General features: G+C 41.0%; 2 protein-coding genes across 2 annotated transcripts; both read left to right on the plus strand.

The window, feature by feature from the left end:
- Positions 1-453: 453 nt before the first annotated feature.
- Positions 454-16415, plus strand: wdr26b (WD repeat domain 26b). The gene is made up of 14 exons (XM_026194747.2): positions 454-1585; positions 3629-3728; positions 4491-4547; positions 7165-7301; positions 7961-8058; positions 8192-8348; positions 9817-9955; positions 10116-10256; positions 10603-10722; positions 11554-11699; positions 12029-12107; positions 12236-12365; positions 12780-12974; positions 13097-16415. The coding sequence occupies exons 1-14, from the start codon at positions 1281-1283 to the stop codon at positions 13120-13122; spliced, it is 1830 nt and encodes a 609-aa protein (XP_026050532.1). The 5' UTR covers positions 454-1280; the 3' UTR covers positions 13123-16415.
- A 1307-nt stretch (positions 16416-17722) lies between these two features.
- On the plus strand, positions 17723-21935 carry LOC145420581 (zinc finger MYM-type protein 1-like). Its single transcript, XM_080289920.1, has 3 exons — positions 17723-18606; positions 18858-18911; positions 19340-21935. The coding sequence occupies exons 1-3, from the start codon at positions 18580-18582 to the stop codon at positions 21641-21643; spliced, it is 2385 nt and encodes a 794-aa protein (XP_080146046.1). The 5' UTR covers positions 17723-18579; the 3' UTR covers positions 21644-21935.
- The last annotated feature ends 95 nt before the right edge of the window (positions 21936-22030 follow it).

Here is a 22030-nt window from a genome sequence, read left to right on the forward strand (position 1 = left end):
ATGTGCAGAGGAGGGCTGGTGGATATACTGTACAAAGGGTGTTAAATATTGAGCTTCCAGGCCTCGAGCAAAAGAGGAAGCCCACAGAGAAGATTCATGGATGTAACCAAGGAAGACATGTCGAGGGATGATTTGATAGAGGAGAAATAGGGTGAGATGAAGGCAGATCTGTGCTGTGGCAACCCTAAAGGGAGCAGTCAAAAGAACAAGTTTACACTGATCCACTTTGGAAGTTCATGTTTATTTGGGCCTGGTTACTAGTCTTCTGACTGAGTGATTCATTAATTCAATCACTTATGAAGATACCAGAAAATAAACCCTTGTTCAGCCGAAGTCAACTAATTTTCCTGTAAGGTTTAAATGAAAATAGTTGGCTTATGTTGTTATTCAAACTAATAAAGAGCGTATTAGTACAGTACAAATAACACATGGCGGTTGATTCACATTTTTTTTTGTCTCCCATAGTCTTAGCTTAAGTTAAATCTCATAGATGGACCTTAGTGGGAACACTTATGTTAATTTATTTTTATTCTTAACGCGATTACGTGTATAGTATTTTAGTGATGAAGTTAACTTTTATACCATTCTTTAGGCCTTGGATACGAAGATATCGAGGACACATTTTCATTTACTTATTTTGTCACTGTGTTAGCTAGTGATCAGTAGACTAGCTACACTAGATTTACTCATTACGCTAATTCAAAATTCCGGATATATTACACTTCAAGTCTCTGGAGCACTAAAATTAACTTTAATATGAAATGTTATTGTTTTTTGATCATTATTATGCTAACTGGGTTCTCATGCACCACCCATGGATTATAATTCTACCCGGAAGCCTGGTAGTGTAGGAATTTCCGGTTACGTCAGGGCGTCAGGACTCCATTAGAGCTGCAGCTGTTTTGAGAGAAACAACAACAAAACGGGCTAACTGATAGAGCTTCCACAGTGACAGTACGCTCTAAGCCTGACAACGAGGCCTCAGATCTGGAAGCTTAACCTTCATTTCCCACCCGGAGCTTCGCCGGCTTCTAACCACGGCCGCTCTCGGTGAGGAAACTCTGGCCTCCGCTTCCTCCTCCTCCGACTCGGACACCGGCGGAGCGTCGCCGCCCCCGCGGAAGAAGCACCGAGCCTCGGCGGTGGAGGGAGCAGGAGAGCCCGGGGCTTCAGCAGTTTTGACAGGCCTTTCCGGAGTTGTCCTAGGACGCGGTGCATACTCTCAAGCCACCTCTGCCATCCACTTTAACCGAAGTGTTGTCAACAACCTCAGCAGCAGTATGCAGGCAAACGGGGCTGGACAAGGACAAGAATCCTCGGAGCTCTCTTGCTTAAACAGCGCACAAAACGGGGAGTCCTCCTCGGTCGGAGGAACTCACTCAAATGGCCTTCTCTCCAGCACAGATAACGGTAATAACGTCGGTACCAGTAATGGATCTTCAGTAGGGCCTTGCACGGGGACTTCGGCTGCTTCTACGGCCTCGAGTTCGGAGGTCGGCTCGTTGAAAAAGAAGAAACGACTAACGCAGGCGGAGGAAGATGTCATACGATTAATAGGGCAACATCTCCACGGACTAGGACTGAAGTAAGTTTATTCAGTGTGTCAGTCGAGGAAAAACTCGCGAAGGCAGTTAACCTTAGCATCGAACATAAGAAGTGCAATCTGTATAACTTGGATTTTATGTGAAACTGCGAAATAGCAGCTGGTAAAGGCGATATTAGTGCGCTTGACAGACACAAACATGGGGGGATGGGGTTGGTAGTTAGCCTGTGAGCTCGGCAGTTGGTAGAAAGAAGGGGTCCATCTTGCACAATAACAGCTAGCATCGGTAGCCTGCGCTAAGGTGTTGTGTCTTGATATTAAACGTTCACGGAAAGATAAAACATAGTTCAACATAGAGCTGTTTCACGAGTTCACCATAACTCGTAGGAGCCTTTTAATGCCAGTTACGTCACGATCTATTAATAAATGTTATAGATTTCGCAGTGAATAAAAGGCATTACATCATCTAACATTAGTAACGTTTGTTCACACAAAACAAGGATCGCAGATTTGTTGTGGTTTTTCAGCTATATAAAATGGAGACGGTTCAGTTTTCCTAATTAGGTACTTAAGCAGAATGATCGAGTTCACGACGTGAGTTTTACGTTTGAGAGGTTATTGCGCAAAAAGCAATTGCGGAGAAAAATGTTAGGTTAGTGCACGGGGTTTTCAACGTCGGCTTTTTACTCTGGTGGCTTTCTTCTTTTTGTAGCTCGTCTGCAAATGCAGCACGTTTTTTTTTCATTTGGGGTTTCTTTTTAGAGAGGTACATGGAGAAGTCTTGTAATGCTGAAAGACACTGTAATAACGGGTATGGGTTATGAAATATGACCTGGTTATTTTAGTATTCCTAGTGCACTCTTTGCATTTCTTGATGGGTCCTTGGAACTATTTATTTCATCAAATCAGGCACCATTTTACACAGCTATCTCACGAATGTTAGAACTTCTCTCCTGCCTTCATTTTTTCCGTCTTTGTTGCTGTGTCCGAGCAATGTGTCATCAGCCAGTCACAAACAGTGACGTGCATGTATTGGAGCGTGTATTTATTTAAAGTCAGCAGTCAATACTGTGGGCGACATTTGTTCCCGAACTGAGCAGAATCGGATGGCTTCATGGCGGCTGAGGAATGCGCTTTGTGCCAGCTGTTTCACATGGAAACGTTGGTTTGAATCTAATTATAGAAATGAGGGTTTGTTGTTTTTTTTGTTTTGTTTTTTTCCCAAGAAACGTGTGTATGGTGATCTTCAAACTGCCAGTGGTTGGGTCGCTTGATTTCTAGTGTTCAGCTGAGAAAGTATAGCATTATAGGCATTATAAAAGACATTGCTGTGTTTACTATGAGGGTTTTTTTTCTTTTCTTTTTTTTTGGGGGGGGGGGGGGGGGGTGAAATTGCCTGGTATGAAACAGAGCCCCTACATTTCAGCCAGGGAAATACAATCGAAATCGGGCTCAACACAGAGCTGCTGCGCCACTCCATTGATACCTGAGAATGATGTCATCATGCTGAAGGTGTCAGCCACCCCCCCATACCCATTTCACTTGCATTATCTTGCACACACATCTCTGCAGGAGCTTTTATGGGAGTGGAGTGTGTTTAGCAGAGGGATGGTGTTTGCACAGATGGTTATGGTTCACTGTTGACAGAGCCGAAGGGGGTGATGTCAACCGCAGTGGAAGCTTGATTCATGTTGGTGTCCACAAATAATGCTGGGGTGACACAACTGCCCCACAACCGGCTTCTCCCAGTTATTGTTAGCCATTAAATTATATTCTCCCTACTGTCGGCCACAAACATTAATATCGTCTTGTCACCCAGTACACTATTTGCCATCACCATAAAGTATTGGCATAATGACATAAATGACTAGTGGGGAAAAAGGTCTATAACCTACCTAAAAAATGTCACTTAACATAATGATGGGCTAACTTGTCAGCTGACTGAGCTCACATTTTCAGGTATGACTGTTAATAGCTGGAAAACCACATTTGCCCTTGATTTTATTTTTTTCTCCTTTTCACATGTCTCATCATTATATATCTGGATAACTTCCTCTCCTCCACTCTCCTCCTGTGTCTCTGCAGTCAGACGGTGGACCTGCTGATGCAGGAATCAGGCTGCAGACTGGAACACTCCTCAGCTACCAAGTTCCGCAACCATGTCATGGAAGGAGAGTGGGACAAGGTTAGTATTTGTTTACAGTGACTACATAATAGGAAATATTCTGGGCAACATGGAATATGTGACAGTGAAATTTCACTTCAAAACGCAGAGCTAGAATACATACAGTATCTTTTCAGATCAGTCTCGTCTCATATTAATTATCAACCAAAGCTAAGTTTATGAAAGCAGCAGGTGGTAACATAGGTGAGTTCAAACAGCAGTCTGTACGGGGCACAGTTATGCAAACCCAGCAGCATGAACTTGTTTAATTTTTAATGTTGAAGCCCGCAGGACAACCCTCTGGGGCTGAGTAGAATGAACAGAAATTTAAAGGTGACGTAAAATGCTTATTAAGGCGTCTTTATGTAATTGGCTTTTAAATTGCCAGTTTATTTTATTAGCGCTTGATCCAGCACTTTACAGCAGACCCATAAAAGTGTTAATGCCGGTAGAAATGAATCTCCTGGTGTAACGACCCTACATTGGTTTAGAGCACCTGTGGTCAAAATTAGACTAATACACAAGCAATTTGTTTTGATCCCATAAAGTTATCTACAAAACGGTAAAAGTAGCTGGTAGTTTGAGATTTGACCTTTACATTTTGATCACTGCACAGTTGCATTGTCAAAGCCTTATAGATTAGGTGACCATAAAATCTGTATCACTGTTTATATAATTAGTTTTTGGGTTGTTTTTTTTTCTTGTGCATGCATGGAAAGTGCTGAGCTAACGATTTCTCCCTCTTTCTCTCCCCTCTGTCACCCTCCTTTTGTTTCGGTGCAGGCTGAGAATGATCTCAACGAACTGAGAGCATTGATGCATTCTCCCAATGCTATTGTGGTAAGCTCCCTTTGCCCAAACCTGAACTGGACTGAATGACAGTCAGTCAGTTAGCAGGCACAGCTGGACTTTCCAGAATGACACAGTTATAGAGCAGATTCCTTTTTTTTTTTCTTTTTTTTTTTTTAGAGCAGATTCCTGTTGTGGACAGCGCCACAAGAAGGAGCGAATCCACATTTAGATTTAGAGTAGTGTACTGGATACTGTTTTTGAGCAGAGTGTGACTCCACATTGCAATGCTGTTGGGGTTTTTTTTTACATAGTGTCTTTACATTGATTATAACTAATAATCCACCAGTGTGTGAATGTGAGAGTGAATGAATAGTGGAATTGTACAGCGCTTTGAGGGCCCCAAAAAGCGCTATATAAATGCAATCCATTATTATTATTATTATTACTATTAATAGATTTAAAAGCTATGTTTTGGTTTGATTCTTGCTACTACAGCTTTGTTTTGCCAGGTCAGTCAATACTGGGAGCAGATATGAGAGATCAAGAATTTCCATTACAGAACATGGTTTAAAAGAATTAAATATGTATACATTTAACAGCACATTGAGAACATATCCATGTCAGCTACAGTATTTAACAGAAAAGACTGCAGTTGTGTATTTCTGCAGTACACAGTACATCTATCAGGGCCTTTAATATTGAATACCACTGATCCACAAACATTTATTCCTGTGAAGATTAGTATGAGAGTAAATACTTTACAGTATCAGTTTGGTAATGAGGCTCAGCTCAGACTAATTATCCCTAGCTAGCATGCTAATTAGCAACAAGATGAGCTCCAAAAATACTTCAGAGTCAAGTGCCTGCTGCTCTGTGTCATAAGGTTTCTAACAGCCATTCCCTGCTGAGTTATTGTGAAAATGGATGTAGCTTTTTAATGTTTTTTGTTTTTTTTCCCCCTTCATAACGCCATTTTAGTTCTTGAGTTGAGATTAGCATTGTCATAGTCAACATGACATTCACAACAGTTCTGGAGCACAGTTTGCTCGTGTCACGGGCCTAAGGGGGAGAACTCTGAGATGTGTGTTTCTGCCCTCTTTATTTACAGAGTTATGTGGGTGGATTTTGTGTAGTCGATGTGAGTGTGCTTGCTATACTTGCATACCTGAGATAGGATGGAGGCGCTTAACACTGCAAATGACATCGCTAAACTGCAGCAATGTGTAAACACTATAAAAGAAATGGTGATGTTAATATTACCATATGTGCTCTGCATATTTGTAAATATATTCTAATAATGACAAATTGATTTTTTTTAAATTATATTCTACCACTAATTTGAGTTTTATTGTATCAGTGTCATATATCCTAAATGGGAATGTTTAGTTTTTTTTGCTTCCTTAAAATGTGGTACTTTATCCTTTTTTATGATAAAGTTATGCAAACTAGCTGTCTTGATATATATGGTTAAAATCACTCCCTGTCAGTGTCAAAGCAGTAGTTTAAGCTTATTTGTCATTCTTTTATTTTCTCCTTACAAACAGAATGCCAGTACACTCTGATAAATGGTTTTCATTGTTGTGGTACAAAAAAGAAACATGTTTCAGCTTGAAGGCATTATCCACGTAATTCAAAACAACAATAAATGATAACCAGGTGAGCTTTAAACGTCACTCAGTAAAAAGAATGCATAATTGCTTGATAGGGTGAAGCACACAAAAGGCCTTTTTTATTCCTCAGCTAGAAATCCAGTATGATGTATGTTGCCAAGTATTTCAAGGTGTATGAGTATTGCTTCCTCTTTGAAGGTGTAGTCACGCAGATGCATTTCTGTTATGGAGGGAAGCATATAAGTGTTAAATGTTACAATCTGAGTCCAAAAGGTTTGAACAGAGATCTGTTGTTGAGCCGTTTCTTTTATTTTATTTATTAGTATTCCATATTTTCACTGTGCAGATGCATATATCGGTGCCACTTATTTTTGACTTTGATTGTAAAATGTTATAAAGAGTTAATAAGAATTTATGCCATTGTTGGACAAGGTCTGGAAACATCTTATTTTTGTTGGCGTATTTTTCTGATATTTTCAGTATATGTTAATATCTAAATGAGTTTGTTTTTTTTCATCTGTATATTATGATAAGAATGTTACTATGGGATGGGGACATCTGCTCTTGGGTGATAATGTGGCTTTAGCTACATGAGATTCCTAAAAAGTACTTTGCAACACAGAACACATATTATTGTAGTTTGGAACACCTCTGTGCGAGTCTTTCTTCATTTATTATTATAGATAGTTTCATATTTTTAATCTAACTTATTTTCAGTTATAAAAACTGGATGGGGTTTCTGGCTCTGGCAGTCATGTTTTCTTCCTGAGAAATCTTTGCTTGCTGGGTATTGCATTTATTGATGCATCCTATCATGCAATTATATATTCTCTTTAATGTTTGATGTTTGAACCTTTTCCCAAAATTAGAATGAAGGCTTTGTTAGCTGGCGCCAGCCTTATTTGTTTTGATATTTGCAGCTATGGGAGACTTGGTGCATTGAACGTTTGGAATTGAGTACTGTTGCTGCTGTTCTTTACTATTTCTTCCTCCTGTATGTTTTTGTGTTTATAGATTACCTTCTTTATACCTGTGCTTCTCTTCTTTCTACTCAGCGTATGAAGTTCCTGCTGCTGCAGCAGAAGTACCTTGAGTACCTGGAGGACGGAAAAGTCTTGGAGGCTTTGCAGGTCCTCCGGGGAGAGCTGACGCCGCTCAAGTACAACACAGATCGCATCCACGTACTCAGCGGGTACTGTTTAATGTTACCTCTGGCTTATAGCCATCATCAGGATGTTCACCCTGTCTGCACAAATACACACCTACTAACCACCCATATAGCTATTGGAGAGTCCTGTAGATGCTAATGGTACGCCTGTTTGGTGATTTACTTGTACCAAAATCTGCACCTGTATAAATATTGTTTGCTAATAATTAAGGGAATATTAAATTGTCTTACATTATGATAATTAATGAAGCTTAAGCTGTTGAATTCACTGTAAAACATCTATATGGTAAATGATTTTAGTAGTAATTTTCACAGTGCAGTTCTTGTCACGCTTACTGTTTTATCTCCAGTAATAAAACAATCATGGATCTTTTTGCTTGATCTGCAAATGTTAGTCAGCTCTTTTTAAAAAAAAAAAAAAAAAAATCAAATACCTGAATGTAACAAGTTCATCTTAGACCCTTCAGGATGCTTTATTTACCACATCAGAAAGTTTGCTAAATTTAGTCTAAGTTAAAATCTGTATTTAATTGTCAGTGGTTGTAGTTTACGGCCATTCTTATCACTATTTTAAGCTCCTGGTGATAAGATGTCTTTTTAAAGTGGTAATAATCCTTCATGGATGTTATGATGTCCTCTCAGTGTGTTTTTTGCTTAAACTGCGTTCTTGTATGTTGTTTCAGGTACCTAATGTGTAGCCATGCTGAGGATCTTAGGGCCAAGGCAGAGTGGGAGGGCAAGGGCACGGCTTCACGCTGCAGGCTGCTGGATAAACTACAAAGTGAGGAGGCATTTCCATAACTGACCCTGTACAGCTAACAGATGTTGTCTTATTTTTGTGTGTGTGTGTGTGTGGGCATATTCCATGTACAGCTGTGAATCTCTATGATCCGTTTTTTCCTCTCTATTTGTAGCATACCTGCCTCCTTCTGTGATGCTGCCCCCTCGTCGACTGCACACCCTGCTCCGGCAAGCAGTGGAGCTGCAGAGGGACCGCTGCCTTTATCATAACACCAAGCTGGACAATAACCTGGACTCGGTCTCTCTCCTCCTTGATCACGTCTGCAGCAGGTTGGTACTGCAAAGCTAGCATGTTGCACTGTCTCCGAGACGCCAGACTTTGCTAAATTATAAAACTGTAATATTTTACTCTTGTTGTTATAAAACCAAAATGTTGGAGCTCCTTGTAATTCTAAATGTTGTTTTTGGAGTGGAAGTCAGCTGATTTTTCTCTTTAATGACATACTCCACTACTATGTCTCCACTACTTCTTTTCTTTTGTACCTTGATGCTTCGTATATTTTAACCTGTCGCATTTTCTTTCTCCTATTTATTTGCTGTGTATTGTAATGCCCCAAACACCTGTAGCTCATCAGGGAATGGACATGCAGCCTCTGGGGGTGTCCTCTGGTGTCTGGAACGTTGACACTGGCAAAGGATCCTTTAAGTCTTTTGTAGTGTGAGATAGGGTGAAGTTGATAGGTTGGGGGAGTGGGGTGTTTAGTGTGCACCAATGTTTAAGTAGATGGTACATGTCAAAGCAATATCCAGGATAAATCCAGGATTTTCCAGCAGATAATCACTGTTGTTCACAACCGGTCAGTGGTTTTACTGCTGTGGCTCATCTAAAATCGATTGCTTTAACTGACACAATGAAGGGAAGATGAAATTCAAGTTCTTTAAGGCTCTGGTTGCTCTGTCTTTGTTCACACACCCTTGGAACAATGCACAAAAGTCACCAATGGTGCCTTTAGATTGGCAGACTGAGGATTGACCTCTTTATAAAGGGCGAGCAGTGGGTGTGTTACATCTTCAGAGGATCACAGTTCAGTGCAGTGGTGCTGGCGAGGAGAGTCTAAGCATTAGTTCAAACTCCAGTTCGGAAAGAGGAATATGGAAACTGGGCCAACTGTCGATCTCAGGGAATAGTACAGGGTGTGTTGGAGTTTTCCCCATAAATCTACATGCATATTATGGACCTGGGAAAATGCATATGACCAAATCCTTTAGGGGACTCGCTCCATTTAGTAGAAGAGTTCAAGAACTTTGCAGGCTTCTTCATGAGTGGGGCAAGGGTGGAATGGATAGAAAGATCAATCAGAAACTGTAGTGATCTGGGCACTGTGACTGCTTTGTGTGGTGAAGAGAGGGCTTAGCCCAAAATTGATGACTTTCTGGTAGATCTTACCCTCACCAGTGGGCACCAGCTGTGGGTAGCAACTAAAGGATTAAGAATACAAGGAACAGAACCAAGATTCTTTCAAAAGGTGTCCTTACAAGTGTAAGGATTAGCGATACCAACTGTTAGCTACAAAGTGATGGGCAACATGCCAAGTGTTTTTCTTTTAGGTGGGCTGTAGAGCTGGTGGGAGCTCTGCTTTGCATGAGGGGCTCAAAGTAGAGCTGCTGCCTCTGTGCAGTGAAAGGAGACAACCGAGGTGATTAAGGCTTAGACGGCTGCCCCGGCCACCTGGACCTGGGTTAAATGGATGACTGAATTAAGATTTTAACTTTTTCATCTTGTGTGTGTGTGTTACAGGAAGCAGTTCCCATGTTACACTCAACAGATTCTGACTGAGCATTGTAATGAGGTGTGGTTCTGCAAATTCTCAAATGATGGCACCAAGCTAGCCACTGGCTCCAAAGACACTACTGTCATAATTTGGCAAGTGGACCCAGTAAGTTTTGGGGTTTTTTTTTATTAGTATTTTAATTTCAGACTTTAAAATCTCTTGACAATTTGTTTTTTTTCTTGTTGTTTTTTTTAATTTCCACAAATAAGGGCCCAGTCCATATTGTGTCTCAGGGTTTTTCTTTGTCCTCTTACTATCTGTGTAGGAGACCCACCAGCTGAAGCTGCTGCGAACCCTGGAAGGTCATGCATACGGCGTCTCTTACTTAGCCTGGAGTCCCGATGACACCTACCTGATCGCCTGCGGACCGGATGACTGCTCCGAGCTCTGGCTCTGGAATGTTCAGGTAAGGTTGATGCACGGTGGCTTCACTTGTTAACTTTAATGCTATATTACCTCTTCAAACAGCAGAGAACATAATAGTACAGTTGTGTAGAAAAGCATACATTGGTGAATCTCAAAATCTTTCTTTTTCAAAATGAGGAAACGTGTGCTGGATAACCTGCCTTAGATACTCTGTAGTGTGCTGTGTGTACTCAGTGACCTCTCCGCTTCACGGATCCCCTTCTGTTTCCTTTCCTGTTACTCAACCCTCCCCCACTCTTGCTTTATATTTCTTCTCGCTGTCTCCCTTCCCCCATTTTCTCTCCTCTTGATTTGCACTCGGTCTGTCAATCCCCCCTCTTCACCAGACGGGGGAGCTGCGGACCAAAATGTCCCAGTCCCATGAAGATAGTCTGACCAGCGTGGCCTGGAACCCTGATGGCAAGCGCTTTGTCACTGGAGGACAAAGGGGACAGTTTTATCAGTGTGTAAGTTAATTATTTTTTTATTCTCTCTCTATGTCTAATGCACAGTTGTTTTTAGTTTGTGTGCTTTCGTCAAATTTTTCACCTTTTTTTTTTTTTCTTAAAAATAATTAATTAGTCATCTCAGCTATTTTGTTATATTTTTGTTGAATTTTTGTTGAATTTAACTTAAGTTTTAACTGCTGTAACAATTTTTCCACGTTTGGTGCTAAATAAAGCATATCTTATCTTGTTATCATTGCTTCTGTTAATCAGTGCTGAATTCCTGGCATGTTTTCATAATGGCGTGCTGGGGAAGAGAGAAAAGGAAAAGAGATTTGGTTGTGTTAGCAGCTGTTAAACGTCTATTGAAATGCTGGGATAACCTTAATCAGGTTTTCAAACAATCATAGGCTCTTTCAGTATTGTGATTTTCTATCCAACTTACTGAAAGAGCCCATAAAAATATGTTTTTCACAGTTGATCTACAGCTATCTGTGTGTGCTTTGTGACTAAGCAGGTCTTTCCCCTCCCAGGGTGGTTCCCTGTACCTTTTAATGAAGAGTTTTGACACCTTGATATATATGAATAAAGATGTGGTTTGACCATTGGAATAAGTTTGGGATTTTTCCCAAAGGTTTCCCCTCGTAAGCTGATCATCCCCACTAACTTCTGTTTCACAATCGGTCATTTTGTCCTGGAAGCAGGCCTGAAATATGACAGAAACCACTTAAACCACTTCACAACAGAGAAACAAGTGCTTCCCCTCGTAAGCGTCCAATGGGAGTAAGAGTTTAGTATGATTGCCATACTATGCTGTTTCAGTGTTTCTCTTCTCTGATGTGTGTATTTCAGGACCTGGATGGCAACTTGTTAGACTCCTGGGAGGGTGTGAGAGTGCAGTGCCTGTGGTGCCTGAACGATGGCAGGATAGTGCTGGCCTCAGACACCCACCAGCGTATCCGGGGATACAACTTTGAGGACCTTACGGACAGAAACATGTATGTGTCAGCGCTCCTCACCCCTGCACTGTTGTATACCTACATGAAATATTGTTGACATGTGCCATTTTTCTCAAGGGGCTAATCCAGGTGTAATGAATCGCTAATCATGGTAGTTGCTGGAGTTGATCTCTTCTGATGCCGAGCAGTGCTCCTTTTATAGCTATGGTTTCACTTTAAAACGGATGAATACCACAACAAACTCTTCCCGAATTTTAGGAACTCTACAGCTGTCTGTAGTATTTGCTCTAAAATATCACGTTATACTTATCAGTTACATCACACATCACAGTGCCTGACTGGCTGTCTTGTTCACATGTCCTTTACAGAGTTCAGGAGGACCACCCTATCATGTCTTTTACTGTTTCAAAGAACGGAAGATTAGCTTTGTTAAATGTAGCAACTCAGGTAAGCTACTGATCAATTCAGGCTCTTTACAGCATCAGTCCTGCTAAAATGCATGGCTGCTTTGTTTTGCTAAACTGTGTAAAGTATCCTTCAGTAGTTACAGTCTGTTGGTCTACACCTTTTTGTAGGGAGTGCACCTGTGGGACCTTCAGGACCGGGTGCTGGTAAGGAAGTACCAAGGTGTTACCCAGGGCTTCTACACAATCCACTCCTGCTTTGGAGGACACAACGAAGACTTCATTGCCAGTGGCAGCGAAGGTACAGTCAGAGTGCTGTGGGAATAAATGGCCACGTTTTCACTATGTTTGTATGAGTCTTCTTTCAGTGTAATGTTTTCTGGTCCAGTGTCCTTTCTGCGTGTAGCTCTGCATGACTTCTGATCACCATTATAGTAGTGACTAATTTGTGAAAAGTAACTTAAATGCCTTAATTAGGATGGTTAAAGCCCTTAGCAGCCAATTCCCAGCCAGCCCAGATCCTTTGCTGTATTTCATTCCTCTGCACCCTTTCCCCATATTTCCTTGTGAAATATGGTGAAATGTTTCTTCCTTTCATTCAGTTTCTTTAAACTTTCTAAATTCCGATCGGTGTTGTCTTTTACATTAATTCCCCTACAATTCGAACCCTGTTTTCTTCCACCTGTTTTATTGCTTTCTTTATCTGTTGCCACAGACCACAAAGTATACATCTGGCATCGGCGTGGTGAACTTCCTATCGCTGAGCTCACAGGCCACACGCGCACCGTTAACTGTGTGAGCTGGAACCCGGCCATCCCAAGCCTCATGGCTTCTGCCTCCGATGACGGCACAGTACGCATCTGGGGCCCTGCACCCTTCCTCGAATCACAAGAGGCAGATGGGCTCAACGGTAGTTATAACTGTTGGTTATAACATGATTTTATTTTATTTTTGTTTTTGTTCATGTTGATTTATGCTAAAATTCTCCTCAAATCACCATTTTGATCTACTAAATGTTTATTTCCTTCTCAGAAAACTGCAGTCACATGGACAGTTGATGGTCACTAATAGAGCAGAAACCGTGTCTCTAACAACAAACAACATCCCACAGTAAAACACAATATTCATGGGCGAAGAAAACCCAGCATCCACATATTGCAAGAGAAGAATAACCAACAAAAAAAGAGAAAACATACGGAAGAAAATTGTCTCCTCACTGGCCTAGAAAAAAATAGCGAGTGTGAAGACTGACCGAAAACTCGTCTTCATCCGAAATCCAATTCTGACCTAAAGGCCTGATAAATGAGTCGGCGCCCAGCGGGATACTCCCTGGAGAGCTGTAATGGCTGTTCTCCTCTTCCAAGCAAACCCTTCTTCCTCCATGTCCTTGCGTGGTCACCAGCCATGCCAGGTCCTCACAAGTTTCCCAGGAAACCCACCTCCACCTGGAGCTTGGAGCACATCAAGTCCCTGTGATGCCTCCAGACAGACACCGCAGATCAGCCGTCTGCTCACTGGACTACATCTGTGTGCCTGTCTGTCTCTCACGTTACCTGTATAATGTCTCCATGGACTTGGGGTGGGGTCTTGCTGGGGGAGGATGGTGCATAGAGGTGGGATATAGCAACTATTCTGTATGTATGTTTTCCTCTCCCCCTCTTTCTTGCTATATTAACATTCAATCTTTTGGACAAAGGCTGAAAGTCCACAGTGGAAACATTGACTGACCAGCTGAAACACAGACAAAAAAAAAGGCTATGCTAAATGTTGGATTTTTTTATGATAGTCATAGGGTTTATTCTCATTTAAGAGGTGAATCTTAGCAAGTAGTGCCCTTGGAAAGCTTTAGTGTGAAGATTCCACTTTTTGTTTCTCAACATTAGGAAAATAAAATCTTTTTATTCCTTAATTTAACTGCTAAAGGACAGTTGCTGTTCTGTTTCCAACTGACAGTACCCCCCCCCCACACACACACACACACACACAGTCTGTCGAGCTAGCTACCGCACAACTCCATTACATCTGCCTAAGAGGAGGACAGAGGAACTCACAGTTCACATATCATCTGGGAGAAGGGAGGGGTGGGTCTTTCGTTGTTGATAAGGTGGCGTTTCCACTATCAAGACATACACTTTGACCTTTCTCAAGAGACATGCTTTCAGATGTGAAAAGTGCAACTTTTAATGCACATCAGTGACTGCTGTTCCTCCTCTGTGAGTGTGAGTGTGAGAGTGAATGAGCGATTATGCATGCACACATTAGTATGAGAGCTGACGTTACTGAGTGCAGATTTAATTGGCGTGTGTGTGTGTGTGTGTGTGCGTGTGTGTGTGTGTGTGTGTGTGTGTGTGCGCGCGCATGCATGCATGTGTGTTCAATTCGCACCAGCAGATAATCCCCCACCCCCACCCTCTCTCCAATTCTCCTAATCCCATGTTAAAATTGTAAAGAGGATTTTAAAACCAGTTCTGAGTTATCCAAAGCCCCATAGGGACCTCTATCTGTGGAACAAAGAATACTTGAGAGCCATTTTGTAAAAGAAAGTCATTTTGTTTGTTTTGTTTTTTTTAATCTGGGGCTTTAATTTTTACATTCAGATTTTTTTTCTCTTTTATTTTTCTCCCTACCACGTGGCATTTAAGCGACACTGAACCAGTGACATCTGCTTTTTGTGGGTTTGGGGAGGAAAAGGAAATTTCAAAAGAGCAATTCGAGCGAGACATGTTTCCAAAAAGCTGTAAAGTGTTGTTATTAGCAAAGAGTAATTTCTTATGAGAAGTTAATGATTGTAATTAATGGACGTGTAGTAGGACAGCCCCAGAGAGGAGAGGCACCAGTACCCAGATCCACGCTTCGAGCGCACAGTTAGGGAGTATTGTTGCAATCCTAGGAACGCACACAGACTGCCTTCCTGTTTATACAGTTGCACACAAACCTTCACTATGTACGGCAGCACCCCCCCCTCCCCCAAACTGCACTTTGAGTAGTCTTTTCTGCTCTCTTGCACATACAGCAATGGCATAAATCCATGAAGTTCCCAGCCTAAAACGTAAAATGTTACATTGGTGAAGACGTAACCTACATAGGAGATTGCTTACAGGAAGCAAGCCCTTACTATGCCTCTATGCATCTAAAAAGCAGTGGCTTGTCTTTGACTTTTTGAAAGCTCACCCTCACTCTCAAAAGGCGTAGCAGCCTCTTCTCGAGGGTACCGCTGTCGAGCTTAGAGAGAATTCAGCATTAACCCCTGCACCCCACTTCACTCTCCAGCCAAGTTTTTCAGTGGTCAGTGCACCATTCAAAGCTTTCTTCCTCCCTTTTCGAGGGTATGTAATGACTATTTGCTGCAGACTGATATACAGTGAAATGTTTCAAAACAGTGCTTTTCTGTCTGTTTTTATTGGACTTTTTTGTTACTTTTTTTTTTTTCCTTTTTTTTTGTTGTTCATATATCATTTTTTGGTTGATCTCTTTTTCTGTATGATCATATTAAAGTATAACCAGACATTTGGAGTCCTTTTTGTTTTTGTTGTAATCTTTATAACCCTTTTTAACTCTTTTATGTTTTAAATATATTTTGTTCATCTGTATTCAGTTGCATATTTTCTACCACTATCACAAAAAATAAAATAATATGCACAGTAACACTCATGCACCTAGGAGTGAGAAGAGTCGTAGGAAGTGTGTTACCTACAATCAAATCAGGTTTGATCTATCCACCCCTCGCCTTTAAAGAGTTTCCTTCATGTGAAAATCTTGTTTTATCGCATGTCTGTGTACGCGACCGATCATCCCTCTCGGCGTGCCGTTGTAGATTGGCAGTGGCTACTTCTCTGACCCCACATCAAAGCCAAATTTACTTGAGGCACTTGTGTATGTGTTGATCTGATATTCACACATTGAAAACCTCTATCTTGACTCCTAGACCATAGAATGGACTCCTCTTCCACGCCCCGCATCATTTCAGAAGACTTGAGACAAATGGTACACACCAAGACCCCGAATAAGAGTTCCAGTAAAACCCATCGTTCACCTGCTGGTGGCAAATGCTATGTCTGTATGCAACCTGGTGTCTGCTCTGTTCTTTTGTCTTGGGTTTACCAAGGGACTTGTTTCTGATTTAACTGTCTTATTTCTCAGAGGTAGAGGTGGTGGGTGGGGGATACTAAGGGCTTACAGTAGCATCTCTAAGTTCCTTGGGTTTGGGCGGGAAGGGGAAATGTGTGGATTTACGTTCAATGTGTTATTTACAAAAGTGATTGTACTGTTTTGTATTGTTGTGTAGGGAAAGTGTTATGTATGCATATTTTCAATAAAGCATTCAGGGTTTTGAAAAAAAAAACAAAAACAATAAGAATGGTCCATCGCCGTTTGGTGGGGCAGGAAACTTAGGAACCTGTGAGATGCTTAGAAATCCACTCTGCTACTCTCCCATCCTAAAACAGCTCGGCACAACTCGACCCCGAAGTCACCAATGTGGCAAAGCATTCGTGAAGGTCCCTGTTTCCAAGAGAGTTGGCACACTGTAAATAAAATACTAGAATAAATGGAACACAAGGAATGAAAATAATTAAAATTTCAAAATAAATGAATAATAGAAATGTGACTTCGAAATTATACATGTACTCATTCTGAATTTGAATCATGCTGAGACGGGGACGCCTTCACTCTTAAAATTTGTTGTGTATAATGAAAAAAGAGCTTCTCCATACTTGCTTCATTTCAATTGCTAAATAGTTCTGTGTCAATGTGTGGTTTAACATAGTCCTGCTGAATTAATCAAGGTGCGCTGCTCCCATTACCTGTGCATATCATTAAGTATTTGTGGTGCCTTTGCCAAGGTCCCATCCTATGTGCATTGAAGCAGCCTCTCCTCTTTTTACACCCTCATACGGAGACTCCATGACATTACTGACCTCTAGTGTGACGAGTCATAAGCAGATTTATTTCACTGTTATCAAATTCAAAGTGAGCATGCATTAAAAAAGGCAATACTTGTGTTTCTTCATTTTCTTTGTACTATCAGATCAATAATTTCAATTCTGTACCAATCAATTCAACCATTACTTTTTCTATGGCTATAGTTTACAAAGCATTCCAACTTTTTGGAAACAGGATTGTATTTTATTTGTCTTCAGTGATTTCTGAAAGGTCATGAAAGAATGTTTGGAGTCAGACCTTCTGGGAGGAGGCTACCTTTGATATCAACATGAGGAGACAATAGAATAATTAGAATAATTTAAGTTAGGTGTTGTTGGCCATTTCAATACAAAGATGGCTATTTTGAGTAGTAATAAGTACACGTGGAGTGGGCTCAAACTACAATATTTTATGTGAGCCCACAGTGCTCAACATTTAAGTGCAAGTCCAAGTGAAATTATTATTTTAAACTAAAAGCAATATGAAAACTATTGGCATAGCTGCTGAAATTCAAAAAAGGGGGAAAAAAAGAAACAGGTCACAATGACTGACAATAAACACCGGTTATGAAAAGGGGAAGATCTCGTTAAATACATTTTCATTAAATAAATTGTGATCATTTTGTTAAATTGTACTTTGACTTTTTTGGCAATATTGTGTTAGAGACTTTCATGCTAATAAAGCACCTTTGAATTGGAATTTGAAATATCGGGTCTATATTGAGACATGCAATTCTTTCATGATTACGGAAGCTTGTTTTCACCTTAGCAAAAAGTAAAAAAAATAAAAATAGATACATAAATACAATTGCCATGCAGAGCTAAGTTGAAATGCCACATTATTGTCTCTCAATTTTGAGTTACCTATGTCAGAATGTCCAAATTTCGAGATACAAACGCAAACCCAAAATATTGACTTTCAAACTGCATTTGTTTTATTCTTTTCTTTTTTTCAGAGGCGGAAAAAGGCTTCCATATATAATACCTGAATATTTACAGTTAGGAGCTTAAAAAAACTGGATCCTTTGGCCCTTTTCGCCCCCTGCTGGTTAATTTCGAACTACAAATGGCATTTGTCCCACAATAACAGGCGAGAAAGTAGTCATTGACATGACATTTACTTGTTTACATGTCATTTACTCAGATTTTAAAAAATACATTGGGTTTTAACAAGATATATATATATATGATGACAGTGGCGTCGTTAGGCCTATTTTAGGGGTGCTGAAGCCTCCCTAAAATATTCTTAAGCCCCCCTAAATAATTTGGTGGGTTTTTTTTTTTTTTTTAACTTATTCGATTTTTTTTTTACAGAACTTGCAGACAAATTCAATATAAAGATGCAGGAATATGAGTTTAAAGAAATAATAATATAAACCTGTCGCTATTCACACAAATATGATCATAACTCGGTTGGTCCCTTTCGCTTTACATTGTTAAGGTAGCGTCAGTGCTTCGTTATCCAATCCGTTCCAGTTGTTCACAGGGGACATCCACATGACTGAAAATCCAGTCCTCGTTTTCACTGCTACTTTACACTCCGCTCGTATACACCTGCAGAAACACTAGCGTGCATGTGGCAAACGGCAAGAAATCATGGATATACGCAAGTTTTTCAAGAAAGTAAGTCTTCATCACTGGCTGGTAGTAACAATTAGTTAGCTCCAGCTAACAGCAGAGAGTCCCATGTAAATAATGAACCAGGTGCTCCCCATTTTGTAAATAAAAACCTGGCTAGCGCACTAAGTTAAATTGTTAGCATAATGTTAATTTCTGTCACTCGTTTTAGCTCTGAAAAATCCAGCTGAGCTCATTCAGGTATGGTTATCATCAGTGGAAATAATAATAATCACTCCATCCCCATTAACCTGTAGGAGTCAGGGCAGAGGAGCACAGAGAGGCAGAGGGGAGAGACGTCTGCTGGAGAGGTGAGTCAAAGGATGGAGTCATTTGTGATGCAGACAGTCTGATTAGAATTTTATGGGACTCAATATGGATATGAAATATGAAACATTTCAGTCACGGTACAACATATAAGACCTGTTTAACTTGAGCTTTTATTTAGGAGAGTCAAGGTTAGAAAGTGGAGAGAGCAAAGAGAGAGATATGTATATAAGTCAAATTAGCCTGACTCACATATTTTTGAGGGTTCTATTTTAATATTACTTCAATTCAAGTAATTTAGTAATATTTTTCAGGGCTTTAAATTGCAACCATTTTAGTCACATGCGTGCTCAAAATATAATGTTTGTAACTTCAAAATATTTGGGAGCAACAAATTACTGTAGAGCGGGAGCAGAAGTATACTGAATTGTAATTTACATTACAATTCAGTATGTTTTAATGTATCTTGAAGGGTGAGGCAGAAGGAGTGGCTGAGGGAGAAAAAGGTCAACAGGCAAGTTCAAGTCAGAGAGAGCAAGGAGAGACAGAGGAGCTGCAGCAAATAGATCGAGAGGCAGAGGAAGATCAAGTTATTACAGAGAGAGGAGAGCAAACAGGCCAAGAGAGGGAAAATGATGAAGCAGCTGCAGCAACTCATTCTACTACAGGGTTTGATTTAGGTGACAAAGACACAGGGCCCAGACAGGTGAAGCTGAAGAGCTATCCACATGATACTTTTGGTACACAGAAGCGAGCATTTAACCACAGCTGGTTTGAAAAGCACAACTGGTTAGAATATTCAGTCAACCAGAATGCAGCTTTCTGCTTCCCATGTAGAGTGTTTGGCAAAAACATCAAACATGATAGTTTGGTCAGTAACGGTTGCAAGAACTGGAAGAAAGCTTTAGTCATCTTTGGCAAGCATGAGATGGCACAAACACATAAGGACAGTGTTGTTACATGGAAAAGCTACCAGGGAACTAGCAAACAGGGAAACGTTGCACAGGTGATAGCAACTGCAAATGTGAGTGAGATAGTCGAAAGAAGAGAGTATCTCAGACGAATTGTTGCAGTCACCTCTATGTTAGGGAGACAGGGACTCCCTTTTCGTGGCCATGATGAAGGTGAAGACAGCCCAAACAGAGGGAATTTTCTTGCGTGCATGGAGCTTTTGAAGGAGTTTGATCCTTTTCTTCAAAAACATAATCCCCCATCAAATGCACAGTATATCTCACCAACATCCCAGAATGACATGATTGACTGTTGTGCCCAGGAAGTTACTAGTGTCATTGTATCTGAAATGACAAAGTCTAAAGTCTATTCCATCATGGTGGATGAGGCAAGGGATAAAAAGGCAGAGCAGTTAGCTGTTTGTGTCAGGTACGTGTCAGAGGGGGCAGTGAAGGAGCGTTTCCTTGCACTTGCAGAGATAAAATCATTTGATGCCCAGTCCATTGCAAATGAGATTCAGCAGCAGATCCAAAACTATGGTCTTGCAGAGCTTAAGTGTGTAGCACAAACATATGATGGTGCAGCCGTTATGAGTGGCTCCACTGGAGGTGTACAAGCACATTTTAGAAGGCTCCATCCTGAGGCTATCTATGTGCATTGTTATGCTCATCAACTCAACCTGGTTTTGTGCAATACTTGCAAGGCTGTCCCAGAGGCTGTGGAGCTTTTCAGCTTGTTGGAGTGTGTGTATTCTTTCTTCAGCACCTCCCTAGTCAATCATCATAAGTTCATGGAGACTCAGGCAAAGCTTGGATTGACAAAAACTGAGCTTGTGCAACTTTCAAACACTCGCTGGGCATGTCAGTTGCGATCAATCAGTGCAGTTCTTGAGACATTGCCTGCCATTTTGGAGTGCCTATCTGCAATTGGATCCCCCATAGCTGTTGGTCTCAGAGCAAAGCTCTACAAGTTCTCAGCAGTCTATGCACTACTGATGTTTCAGTCGATTCTGTCTGTAACCGAAGGACTCCACAAATTCCTGCAGAAAGAGACTTTAGACCTGGCAGAAGCTTTTATCTGCAAACAAGCTGTGTGTGACACACTTAAGGGCAAACACTCAGATGCATTTGCTACAGAGCTGTATGAGAAAACCAAGGCCCTGTGTAACACCCACAGTATCCCTGAACCAGGTGCCAAGACAAGGCACAAACAGAGGAAAATGGAGGATTTTGTCCTGGAGGCAACTGTGGGTTCACGCACTGAATTGAACAACTCAGACACATTGAAAAGAGAGTTACTTTTCCCTTGTGTGGATCGGATGGTTGGCGAGCTTGATCAAAGATTTTGCAGTGTAGATGCAGGGCTGCTAAAAGGCGTCCAGGCATGCAGTCCTAAATCTGAGAACTTCTTGAGTGAACCACACTTGAATGAACTTGCAAAGCACTACAGACTTGACCTGAAAAAAGAGGAGGTTCTGGTGGCCAGAAACTTTCTTACCCGGAAAACAGAGGCTGGATGTCCACCCAAAAATATGTTGTCTGTGTACAACCTCCTTGATTCAGACATGTTTCCCTCTCTGAAGGCAACCATCCAAGTTGCCCTAACAGTGCCTGTCAGCAGCTGCTCGTGCGAACGGTCCTTTAGTGCACTGCGTCGGCTGCACTCCTGGCTGCGTCAAACAATGGGTCAGAAAAGACTTCACAGTCTTGCAGTCATGTCTATTGAAAAAGACACGCTTCAGCATCTGAGTCACAACAGAGTGATTGACCGATTTGCCACTCTTAAAAACAGACGTCATTCTTTGATGCTTCCACCCACCAAGTAACTGGTGATTGCAGCCAGAAAAATGTACTTTTTTATTTTCAGTTTTTTTCTTGTTATTGATGCAGCAAACACATTTCCTCTGTTTTTTTTGTTGTACTGTATTATAAAGCAGACTGAAATAAAACAATAGATCTATTGGTGGCCTAGGATGTTTAATCTGTCCAAAAAAGTAGGAAAACAATTTCTCAGTCTTTGTTTTCTGTTTGTGAAATTTTGTGCTCATTCACTACGTTCGTTCATGTCGTGTGCATCTCTTGGGGGCTAAGCCCCCCCTGTCCTTAAAACCTAGTGACACCCCTGTATGATGATATATATGATATGTTTTGTGCAGATGGATGAAAGATTATCGGGGTTGCTAAAATGATTTGATGATTATGTCGTCGGAGTA

Source organism: Astatotilapia calliptera, chromosome 15 (genome assembly GCF_964374335.1).
Source record: "Astatotilapia calliptera chromosome 15, fAstCal68.1, whole genome shotgun sequence".
NCBI lineage: Eukaryota > Metazoa > Chordata > Actinopteri > Cichliformes > Cichlidae > Astatotilapia > Astatotilapia calliptera.